Source organism: Carcharhinus amblyrhynchos, chromosome 3, assembly GCF_965287045.1.
Source record: "Carcharhinus amblyrhynchos chromosome 3, sCarAmb.v2.hapA, whole genome shotgun sequence".
Taxonomy (NCBI): domain Eukaryota; kingdom Metazoa; phylum Chordata; class Chondrichthyes; order Carcharhiniformes; family Carcharhinidae; genus Carcharhinus; species Carcharhinus amblyrhynchos.
Window position 1 is genome coordinate 99893570 of NC_137326.1, and position 12856 is coordinate 99906425.

A 12856-nucleotide genomic window follows, 5' to 3' on the forward strand; every position below is an offset into this window, starting at 1 on the left:
AGCACCAGGGACCCGGGGTCAATAACCAGCTTGGGTCACTGTCTGTGTGGAGTTTGCATATTCTCCCCGTGTCTGTGTGGGTTTCCTCTGGGTGCTCTGGTTTCCTCTTACAGGCCAAAAGACGTGCTGGTTAAATGCCTTGGCCATGCTAAATTCTCCCTCAGTGTATCAGAACAGATGCCAGAGTGTGGCAACTAGGGGATTTTCACAGTAACTTCATTTCAGTGTTAATGTAAGCCCACTTGTGACACTAATACGTAAAAAAACAATGTTATGCCTGAAACTAATCAATTTTATTTATATTTTAAATCAGATCAGATACAGCTTTAAGTTAGTTTTCACACTGAGCAAAAGATCTGATTTGTAGTTTAAATGTCATAACTAGCCAGAGTGCATGTACACAGGTGTATTTAAGTACGTGATTACCCGATCATCTTCCTCCACCTCTAGTACACTTTGTTTTACTTCTCATGGTTACCTTTTCACTTTGGCTCTGTCAATGTGCTGGCATTCATTAAAAAAAGTCATGGTCTTTGCAAATTAAATTGTATAACAGATTCTACTAAATGGTTTCTCAAGTAATTTAAAGCTATCTCAATTTGTTTTGATATCTCTGAACATAGGAACAGCAGAATGTCAGTCAACCCCTTGAGCCTATTTGAATCAAATCACGATTGATCCATACTTCAATTAAAACACTTTCCACTGATTCAGGTGTCTGAATATCATAAACTAATAAAATCTGTCCACCTTAGCCATAGACATTTCAGTTGATGGAGTATCCATAATACTTTTGGGGGAACAGAACTCCACGTTTCCACTGCCCTTTGTGTGATGGCCTGGATTTAATTTTAACAAGCCCCGCATGTTCTGGATTCTGCCCCCCAGAGGAACCAGCTTCTCTACATCTACACGTTGATTCCTTTTAAAATTTTAACACATCAATAAAAAATCATGCTCAAACTTTATAATCAAGGGAATACGACCCATTTATGGAACCTGAGCACGTCATTTAATCCTTTAAGGCTTGGTATCATTTTGATGAATATGCTATGTAACCCCCTCAAATTCAAATATGATGTGCAATGCCTAAAACTTGAATGCAGTAGACCAGATCCAGCCTGACCACTGAAACATTGCTTCCTCCACTTTGTATTTCAATCCTTAATTTATAAAAGACATCATTCCATTAGCCTTTTGTATCTGCCCAATATTTATTTTGTGATTTTTGTACCTATACTCCTCACTTTAGTCTCTAGGTGGCAAGAAAGTATTCTGATTTTTCTTTCTTGGATCCAACGTTGATTACTTTCCACATTGCACTGGTCCAATCATTATTTTGCCCACTCCTTAATCTGTCCATGTAACTTTCAACCTTCTGCTTCCTTTGACACAACTTAATCTACATCCTAAATTAGTGTCACCCGCAGATTGCGTATGCTCCGCTCTATTCTGTCATCCCGGTTTGACATATATGGTGAATAGCTGAGATGCTGGTACAGATCACTTAGGAACACCATTTGTAAGATTCAGCCAAAGTATACTCCCTTTAGCCCTATATTCCCTCTGATCTCCCAACCAATGAAACCATTAAAATTTGAAAATTTATGGAACAGAGGCATTTATAGACCATTCACAAAGCAGATGTTGCTTTCTGAAAAAGGCACCCAGCAGTTGTGTGTGTCAGTGAAAGCCATGTGGTTTAACATGTGTTACAAACATGTACAGTACAATTTAAGCTTTTACCATTGCACACTGACTTGTTATCAGTGACTTTATATAAATGTGCTAATTTAGCCCAGAACAGGTTAAAACAAATACTTGTTGTCAGGATATTTTACAACCTGAAATAAAATATCCAAAATGCATCTTTGGGTTTCAATTTACTGATGTAAACACATTTAGATTCCTGTTCTAAAAAAAAATCAGCAAGTTCCAGCATAAAGCAAGCCACTAATTACATGTACATGCCTGTGATCTATAATTCACTGGATAAGATTCTGCTGGGAGGGAAAAGTTGTTTTAACTTGGTACTGGAATTGAGATTCCAAAGGTATGCAAGCTATGAACTTGCTTGTTCTCAGTTTTACATTTTAAGCAAAGAGATAAATGTACAGCTCAGTTTGGGTGAGTAAAAAACTCCAGGAACCACTTTAGCCTGGGAGATTGTAAATGTGCTTCTGTATAAGGATACATCTCTCATTGTATGGGCATGCACCTGTGGGAAATCAGCAGGAAACAGCTTTAGATTCACAGCCAGTGGTCCAGCAAGTAAGGAGTACCACTTGCATCATGCAGTCCCAGTCATTGTCATGCAGCTTTAAATTAGGATCTGTAGTCCTTCTTGCTTAATGGTTTATTGCCAAGTATGTTGTCAATCTCATTCACAGTCTGCGTTGTCAACTTTGAGAGAACCTGAAAATGTTCCAAACATTTCTGTAAGTAACAGGAAAGAGATCCTGAAAAAGATATTTTATCCAGTACAGACTAGAAAAGAAAGGCTTTCAATTTCCACCTATACAGTACTTATGATCTCAGGACATTTCTATGCAGTTTGCATCCAATGAAGTACCTTTTGAAGTGTTGTCCCTTATTATGTAGGAGATAAAGAAGGTAATTTGCGCACAGTTAGGTCCCAGAACTACCAATGCAGTAAAGAACAGAATTACTTTTAAATGATCATGGTTGAGGGATAGATATTGGCCAGACATTGGGGAAAACTTCCATGATATAATTTTGAAGGTCTTTTATATCCAGATTAGAAAACCAATGTGTCATTGTTTCAACACAAGATGACATAACTGTGTAGCCCTCTCACCACACTGCAGTGTCAGCCTCAGGCATGCTGCTTTGAACTCACTATCTTCTGACTAGGAGGCATGGGTGCCAGAGCTAACACTAGGTTAAGAGAAACCTTAGGCCTAATGTAAGATCCTAAAACAAAACATGCAATGGATACAAAATTAAGTTGGTAGGTGGTAGGCTTGATCAATATCAATAAATGGTTCGTAAAAGACCCAATTCGGATCTAGCTGTGGACCATGAGTTCTCAATTCTATTTCATTTATAGATACTTGATGTTTATAACTAGGTAATGGACAAACATGCACTAGATTAGAGTGGACTGCACTGAAGCAGTTAATCTTGTGTAGTCTTTTCCACATCAATGCTTTCAATTGACTGGTTGGTATCCCTGTTTTTGAAATGACAATAACTGATAAAACTCCAGTTGTATTATGTAGAACTAATGCAACCTCCCCTTCAAGATAAGGTTTTATGAACATAAGTTAATAGTGGGAAAAGGAACAAAATTATACAACACTCAGACCACCATGTGGGAAGTATTTTCTACGTGTAGAAATTAACTTTGCTAATGTACAGAGCGGCTGGGTTTTTGATTTGACTGTATATTGGGTGGAGTTTCCTCTCCTCACTGCAGTTAACGAGAGACTGTAATTTTGTGGTTGAACACTGAAAAGTCAATGCGTTGAGGTGGCTAATCCTGGGTCTGCAGCAACAGTTTAAAGGAGTAGAGTGGAAGAATCAGGAGTTGAAGGAAGCAGCATGGTGAGGGGAAAACATTATGTTTATAACAGAAAGAACATTATATGTTGGAAACCTTTCAGGCTCAGGACACAGAGGCAAATAGAATTAGGGCGGCTCGGTAGCACAGTGGTTAGCACTGCTGCCTCACAGCATCAGAGACCTGGGTTCAATTCCAGCCTTGGGCCACTGCGTGGAGTTTACACATTTTCTCTGTGTCTGCCTGGATTTCCTTTGGGTGCTCCGTTTTCCTCCCACAGTCCAAAAATGTGCAGGTTAGGTTGAATGGCCGTGCTAAATTAACCCTAGTGTCGGGGGATTGGCAGGGTAAATATATGGGGTTAGAGCCTGGGTAGGATTATAGTTAGTGCAGACTTGATGGGACAAATGGCCTGCTGCACTGTTGGCTATTCCATGATTCTTGAAAATATTTGGACTTGATTCCATCTTTCTCTGTGGCAGCTAAGGATCACTTTAACAATAATTTAGAATGATCACTCTCATACTGTGCTGCTCACAGATTGTGCCTGGTTTAAGGAACTGGTGGTAGTCAGAAATGGTGTTGGGAGTCTTCCCACCTTAACTATCTTCAAATAATAGTAAAGAATAAACATAGTGTTTGGTTTGGTTGAAGCAACTCTTAAAAAGCAAGAGAAAGAGCATTTCTGAAGTATGCACTGAACATTTAAATGTAAAGGTTTTAATGATCATGGTTTTTGTGACCTGCATGACTTGCTCTTTATGAAGTTTACCAGAGTACTGGCAGTCCAATTTTTGAAAGGGGGAGCTTGATCTGTTGATGGATTTCAGTCCCTGGTATCTCCTTGTGGGTGTGAGCAATCCTGTTGCAAATAACGATTTCTATCAATAATTTGGTCACAGTTTTCAATAATAACTTGCCTGTATGGCGCCTAGGTTTTCTGTCAGTTGTTCTGCATTGGAGGCTCCCAGGAGAACTGAACTTACACCCTCATTGCGCAGACACCAAGCTGAAAGAAGTGGAGAATTGCTGAGGGTTAAAAATTGCACCAAGTTTGCTGACAGTTTTGCTAAAATACCACTGCACATTACACAGCAAGAAGACAAATGTACAATAATAGTAAAACACAAGTTAGTATCTCTCATATTATATACAAGATGTTGTATTGGTCAATTCTCTGTATTTGAATTTACTTTTTGCTAACTTTCTGTATAGCCACTAGATGGAGCACTTTATCACAGGCAAGGCCATCGAGCTTGAAAAGCTAGAAGTAAGATGGCTTCTTAATTTCAAAGCAAATAAAAGTAATGTTAGTAGCTTTAGAGAATGAGTCAGCTCAGACCACTATGTCCTCCAATTTATACTTGTTGGTCTTTCAAAAAAAAGTTAGAGAGAGAATGAGAGTCTAGGGATGTTGAATAAGTCTAGGGATACATATAGAAATACATAAAAGTTTTAATTTGACTCAAGCAGTGTGAGATGGCAATTAACCTTCAAATGGTATTGACTCACCCTGTAACCATATCCTTTTATCTCATCTTTCTTCGTCCGCTAGCTCAATCTAATCTTGAATATAACATCGCTCCACCTCAATCCTGGTAATGAATTTCAAAGGCTTATAACTGTGTGTAAAGAAGCTTCTCCTGCTCGCTGTCCTAAGTCTCTTACCATAGAGCCAAAGGAGGCAGTTCGGCCCATCTTGTCTGTGTCATCCTGAGGACACCCAGGTGCATCTGTCATCAGCTTTTTCAATGGGCTTTTCCGAGGAGTTGCCTTAAATGTTCAGTGGTCTTCCACAGCACCAAACATCCTTGTGTTTAGTGCATAATCAATGTTATTTTTCTTTAACTAAACTGCAACACCTCACAATGATACTGATTTACACCATTCACTCTTAAGTCCATTCCCCACCTTATCAATTTTCTGATACAACTTCCTTTAGTCCTCCCAGAATGAAGTGTTCTCGTGTTATCTGCAAATTCTAACACCATTCCCTCAACTCTATTCCCAAATCAATCTGTATAGTAGATAGAACTGTACTATTGAGCTAGTCATAGAATGATAGAATCTGTACAGTTCAGAAGGAGGCCATTTGGCCCATCAAGCCTGCACCAACAACATTCCTACCCAGGCCCTGTCCTTGTAACCCCACAATTATGCTGCTTATGCCCTTGACAGTATGGGCAATTTAGCATTGCCAATCAACCTAATCTGCACATCTTTGGAGTGTGGGAGGAAACCAGAGCAGCCAGGGGAAACCCACGCAGACACAGGGAGAACATGCAGACTCTGCACAGATAGTGACCTGAGGCCAGAATCAAACCTGGGATCACTGGCGCTGTGAGGCAGCAGTGCTAACCACTGTGCCACCGTATTCATTATTCCCTTAACTATGATTCTCTATTCTTTTCGTTATAATCAAGTTTCAATCCCGTTTATAATGCTCCCCTTAACAACATGTGCTTAACTATCTCTAATAGATTCATGTGTGGTACCTAGCTAATGATCCCCAACAGTCTAGAAGCGGAGTGAAACCTGACAGTAATGGATGAGTGTATACTGAACCTCACAATCTAGAACAGTCTACTCTGACATCTGACAGTCTGGAGTTGGCTGTATACTCATCCCTGATAGTCCAAGGTGGGTGTACACTGATTAATGGCAGTTAAGTGATGAGTGCACAATGATCTCCAAGAAGTAGAGGTGAGTGTACACAGATCCCCCTGATTCTACAACTGTGAACTCTACTCCCCAACAATCTAGGAATTGATCTCCACCATTGGAGTATTAAGTGTACTCTGGATCACACCGGATCCCGACAGTCTGGTGCTGGGTGTACATCTTCCGAGAAGGAGTCAACAATGAATCAGAGCTCAGGTTCTCAGTAAACGTGCACAAACGCCATCTGCTTAAACACTCGTGAGCTACCATAGGATTAAAGGTCTGTGAACCCTGTACCATCATTTAAAAAAGTATACAAGGGATGGACTAGAAAATGACAGGCTGGACCGTTTGACTTCAGTGGTGGATAAATTATTGAAAATAATTCTGAGAGATAGGATAAACTGTCATTTAGAAAGGCACAGATCGATTAGGGATTAGACAGTATGGTTTTGTTCTGGGAAGACTGTGTCTTATAAGATTTTTTTTGAGAAAGTAACAAGGGGATTGATGAGGGTATTGCAATGCATATTGTCTACAAATATTCCAGTAAGATAGCTGGCAAGGTGCCACATGGCAGACTGGTCAGAAAAGTGAGATCTAATGGGATAAAAGGGAAGGTGACAGGTTGGATCCAAAGTTGGCCCAGTGACAGGAAACAAATGATGATGATTGATGGATGTATTTGCAAATGAAAAGAGGTTTTCAGTGTTCCACAGGGTTCACTGTTGGCACTTTGCTGTCTGTTGCATAATTTAATGATTTAGACTTAAATGTGAGTAGCATGATTGGGAAATTTGCAGATGACATTAAAACTGGCTGCGTAGTTAATAGTGAAGACAATAGCTGTCAACTCCAGAATGATACCAATGGTTTGGTTGAGTGGGCAGAGAATTGGCAAATGGAATTCAATCTGGAAAAGTGTGCAGTAATGCATTTGGGGTGGGCAAACAAAAGAAATACTCCATAAATGGGAAGACATTAAGAGAGACCTTTGAATGTAAGTCCATGGGTCTTTGAAGGTGAGAGAACAGATGAACAACGTGGTCAAGAAATCATACAGAATGCTTTCCTTTATGGGGCAAGGCATTGAATACAAAAGTAATGATGGAGCTATACAAATTCTGGTTAGGCTACAGCTGCAATTTTGTGTACAGTTCGGTCACCACATCACCACTGCTGCTCTGGAGAGAGTGCAGAGGAGATTTATAAGAATGTTGCCAGGGTTGAAAATTACAGCTATAAGGAGAGATTGCGTAGGCTATTGTTGATTTCCTTAGAACCAAGGAAACTAAGCAGTGAAGTAATTGAGATGCAAAAAAATTATGAGGGGCTTTGACGGTATAGATAGGAAAGTCCTATTTCCCTGAACTAATGGGTCAGTGACTTGGGGGGACAGAAATTTAAGGTGATTGGTAGAAGCATTAGAGGGGACCTGAGGAAAAGCTTTTTCACCCAGAAGGTGGTGGGTGTCTGGAATTCACCCACCTAAATTGGTGGTTCAGGCTGAAATGCTCAATTCATTTAAAAAATCCACAAATCTGCATCTGCAAGGCTATGGAGATAGTATTTTTAAAATCTTTTTTGGCTGGCGCTGATATGGTGGGCTGAATGGCCTCTGTCTGTACTGTAACTTTTCTATGGTTTGTTCTGAAAGCTCAACGATGAAGGTTGGAATGATTTTAATTTTGGCTGTAAGGTTGAACAGTTTCATAAAAAGTTAATTTTATTAGTGTCATAAATAGACTTATATTAACACTGCAATGAAATTACTGTGAAAATACCTAGTCGCCACACTCTGATGCATATTCAGGTACACTGAGGGAGAATTTAACATGGCCAATGCACCTAATGTCTTTGTTCTGTGGGAGGAAACCGGAGCACCCCGAGGAAACCCACGTAGGCACGGGGAGAACGTGCAGACTCCACACAGATAGTGACCCAAGCCGGGAATTGAACCTGGCGCTGTGAGGCAGCAGTGCTAACCACTGTGCTGCCCTTTCTATATTGCAGATTATCTCCATGCTTGTGGGTAATTTCCTTGAGGTGAGGTGCAGTACTGCAGCAAGGAAAATGGAGAAGTAGGTTTGTTTGTGACAACCTTTTTTGACTTCAGTCATCATCGAGATAGGATCTGTGATGGTTCCATTGATGAGGATGACGCCTTGCACATCATTCTTGTGACAAAGTTCTAAGCCTTCCAATCTAAGCCTTTGTGGTTGACAGAATTGGGGGTTTTGCAAAGTTTAAAAAAATGGTCATGTATTGCAATAATGCAGTTCTTGGCATTTATCTGAAACCTACCAAGCAACAAAGATCTCATCTCAATGGGTATAAATGGCACCGTGACTCTGGAAAGAGTTATTCGACCACTGCGGGGAGATGGTTGAGGAAGATCCTTGCAATGATCATCCTAGTGTCAGGGAGACTTCTCAGAAGTTACCACAGTCGGACCCGTCTCCTTCCTTGACTGCCCCTCATGCTCCTATTCTACAGGTCCTACTGATTTTCCATGTCAGGGAGAGTTTTTTTGGAGGCCAAGTGATTTTTCTTTAGACCAGCTGAGAGATACACACAACTTTCTTCCACATGTATTGGAGGCAAAAAAAAGAACATCCATGTCATGAGTTCCGTGCTTTTCCGAGTAAACCTTCTCCATTTCGATCAGTTGCAAGCCAGTCCCCATGAGTCACTAAGTATGTCTGACCTCCTTAAGAATGCTTTGAGGACATCGCAAAAGGATTTCCACTGTCCTCCTGGGAGTCTCTTGCTGTGATAAAGTTCCAAGTAAAGCAGTTGCTTCGGGAGTCTGGTATTTGGCTTACGATCATTATGTCCCATTGAGCGGACATGGTTTTGAGTGATTAGTGCCACGATGCTGGACAAGTTGGCCTGGGAGAGGACACTGCTTTTGGGTGGCCTTTCTTGCCACCAAATTAGGAGCATCTTAGTAAAGACATCACCTGTGGTACTTTTCCAATGTCTCTTGTAGATCATCTGAGTGTCTGAAGCAGATAGGAGTCAGGAAATACTCCTGCCTGGTAAACCATGATCCAAGTCTCTGGATCTGGTCCTTAGCCTCTCTTTTCCTCAATTGGCCAAAGGCTGAGCTGGCACAATGGAAGCAATAATGAATTGTCAAGAAGAAGCTCCCAAGATATAGAAAATGGTCCACATTTTCCAGCATTGAAGATTCAAAAATCTATGATCTTATTTCTGACCTTAAAATTGATATGTGCTAATTCATTTAAGTACTCAGCAATTAATATATTCCTAATCCAAAAAAAGTAAAATAACAAAGTGACACTGAATTTTCCCATAGATTACCTTATAACAGGTACTTTTCCATATTTAACACTGCACAATTTGGCTCACAATAGACACTTTACCCTTTCCAATTCAATTCACAGAAGCACTCCATTCTTTTATGTGGATACATTCCTACAGCCCTCACTGTCCACACTGACATTCTTCTCCACTCCCCATCAATTAATTTCCTTCATGTTCATCATTTCTCAAGATCAGACTGGCATTCTTGCCTCTCAGCCATTTTCAGCCCCATTTTCTTTCATGCAGTGCTGACTTTCTCGTTACTCTCCAATCCCAACTTCTGTCCCAAACCAGTGATCCAATCTAAGCCTCTTCCTCTCCCCATTCATTTGCTTCTCCTTTGTCATCCATTGCCATCTCATTGACTTCCCTCTATGCCCCCTTGCCACTGCTCCTACCCAGTTCCGGCTACATTGTATCAGGCACATACACTGTCATATGTTTCTTCTAGACGTGGGATAGAGATTCTGAATATGATAGATATGAAATTATAATTGCAAAACCTGTTATTTGCAGTGTGCAGAAACAGATCAATCCCTGCCCTGAATCAGTAAAGATTGAATCGAGTTATTCAGACTGGTACTTTATTCAAGTTTTATTCATTGGACATGGGCATTGCTGGTAGGTCAGCATTTATTGCCCATCCCTAATTTAAGAGTCAACCACATTGCTACGGGTCTGGAGTCACATTTAAGTCAGACCAGGTAAAAGTGGCAGATTTCCTTCCCTAAAGGACATTCCTGAATCAGATGGATTTTTGTTGAAGGACGATCAACAATGATTTTATGGACTATCATTAGTCTTTTAAATTCCAGGTCTTTATTGAATTCAAATTTAATCATCAGACATGGTAGGATTCAAACCTGGGTCTTCAGCCTTCATTCAACCAACACTGGGTCCCTGGATTACTGGTTCAGTGACCATGACCATTATGTCACCACCTCCTCCTGCCAGGCCGACCTAGCTAGAAACAGCAGCAGGGGAGAGGTCCCATTCCGAACTAAATTTTATTGACAGTGGTCATTGTTGACACGTATAAGATTAATAGAAGGTGTGTGTTTAATTATCATAGAATCCCTGCAGTGCAAAAGGAGGCCATTCAGCCCATCAAGTTTGCACTGACAACAATCCTGCCCACACCCTATTCCTGTTACCCCAAGCCTGACACTAGGATCAATTTAGCATGGCCAATCAACCTAACTCGCACATCTTTGGACTGTGAGAGCAGCTGGAGCAAACCCACACAGACACGCAAAGAATGTGCAAACTCCACACAGACAGTGACCCAAGGCCAGAATTGAACCCCAGTTCCTGTGAAGCAGCAGTGCTAACCACTGTGCCACCGTGATGCCCCAATTATAGAATCATAGAAACCCTACAGTACAGAAAGAGGCCATTCGGTCCATCGAGTCTACACCGATCATAATCCCATCCAGGCCCTACCTAACCTTGATTCAACCCCGAATCTCAGTTTTGGCGTCAGACAAGCTCAGCAAGGTTTCACTCGATGTTACTGATTATAGTCTGCCATTTTGATTCAGAGTGGTAGTAAGTCGGAATCTTCTAGAACTGTTCTCACCTATTGCTAACTGGGGTAGCGTACAGCTCAGTCGCTCCACAATCGGAATGAGATCCTTCAGTTTTGCCTGCTGTCTCCTTCCTTCTTCACTGATAATTTTATCTTTCAACCACTGGTAACACTAAAAAAAAGTACAATCTTAGTTAATACAATGATTATTTTATTGAATACTTTCAATAATTTGATCTACTATGCTAGAATAGTTGCTGCATATCAAAAATCTATTGATTGTGAAGCGCTTTCAGACATCCTGAGAATATAATGAAGCATTAAATAAATGTGTTTTTATTTGGATGACAATCAATATACATTCTTTGCAAATTACTTGGACAACGTGTATCTGAATGTCAATACATATTTTAAGCATTTTAATGGATCATGAGATGTCATGTATTTCCAATATTCTACAGAACAATGGAACAATTTTGTAAAGTACTGCACATTTTTTTCACAAGCTTCTGTTTCTAAACTTGCCATAATACTGAATATAAATTATGTCCTCAGTAACATTATAATGTACATTCAATATTCTATTTCCTCATAGTCAAGCAAAAATCTTTGTGGCTCTTTTGACCATTTGACATATTTGTTTATTTACTCATTTTGCCATGAACTATATTATGCCCCCTCATCCTGATATTTGACTCAAACCCCCCTGTTGGCTACAGAGACTGCAGTGGTGAACATTTTATGGTATTATCAGTGTAAAAGGAACACATCTGAAGTTTGCAGGGGTCTGAGTTTGATGCTGAGCAGCCTTCAATCAGGACTACAGTTATGTAAAATTCCCGTTCAGTAGGACAAGTGCCCCTGGCTAGCTGCAGTGGTTAGCAGCTGAAGTATTAGCCAAACAGCAGCCATTAGAATCTTCAGGAATGGAGGTTTTTTTAATCATGTGCTAGAGTCTTTCAAGCTGAAGGAAAAAAAGCTGATAGTAGCCCGCAGTGCCTGAACTAATCAAAAAGGACATTGCTCTTCATTATTAGAATAGCTGCAAAGAAAATAGAGATCATCGAGGGAGTTGCAATTGGAGAACAGAACTAGTGCTCTCAGTCGAATTGTGATAGAGTAAGAAAAGGGACTAAAGTCAAATTGTCGCAAATCAATCCTCTTATAGCAACTGAATCTGACTGAGATTAAGGGAGATGCATTACTCAATCTGTTTCACAGTCCAGGAGAAAGAGAACAAAGTTAATGAGCAGATGTAGCCTAAGAGTATCAACAGCTGTGGTTAAGTGTGAATGTACAAGTGCGGGACAGGTCAAGGGAGGACTGACGCTGCTATTGTCCTCATGTTGAGTTCATTCAATGGTACCATGAATGTTGTGCCATATGATGGCTAATGAATGTTATCTTAATTTATAGTAGGTCTGGTCCCCTATACTTCTGTAATGGTTAGAGGCTGCTTGCGAATGAGTTGGAATTCACCCATAGAAATATATTATCTAAGATAACAGTTGAACTAGGAGTGGATAATGTGCAACATTAAGGGTGAGTTAATATCATAAATTGCAAGAGGAAATTTTGAAATGAGATTGTGCAATGCATTCACATTCAATGAAGTCTCATTCAATGAAATAAAAGTTGATGTTAGTGCAGTATGAGTCACATTGTATCATAGTGCTGCAGTTTGATGCAGTTGTGGGTTCCTGCTATCCAGGAACATTTTTGCTGCTGATTTTCACAATACAATAAGTTCTGCTTCCCTAGTGGCTCAGCGAACCATTAAGTTTATCCATATTCATTTAGAAAGCACCAGTTTT

The 12856-nt window shown here is 40.2% G+C and overlaps 1 protein-coding gene across 3 annotated transcripts in view; it reads right to left on the reverse strand.

Annotated features, from left to right (window-relative positions):
- Positions 1-271: 271 nt before the first annotated feature.
- kcnab1a (potassium voltage-gated channel subfamily A regulatory beta subunit 1a) overlaps positions 272-12856 on the reverse strand; it is a 328558-nt gene continuing 315973 nt past the window's right edge. For all 3 annotated transcript variants that reach the window (XM_080185593.1, XM_080185594.1, XM_080185592.1), the window contains 3 exons: positions 11094-11214; positions 4444-4532; positions 272-2415 (listed from right to left, as the gene is read on the reverse strand). In XM_080185593.1, coding sequence (XP_080041719.1) covers positions 2326-2415; positions 4444-4532; positions 11094-11214 — 300 coding nt within the window. In that variant the 3' untranslated portion in view covers positions 272-2325. The remainder of the gene's footprint in view (positions 2416-4443; positions 4533-11093; positions 11215-12856) is intronic.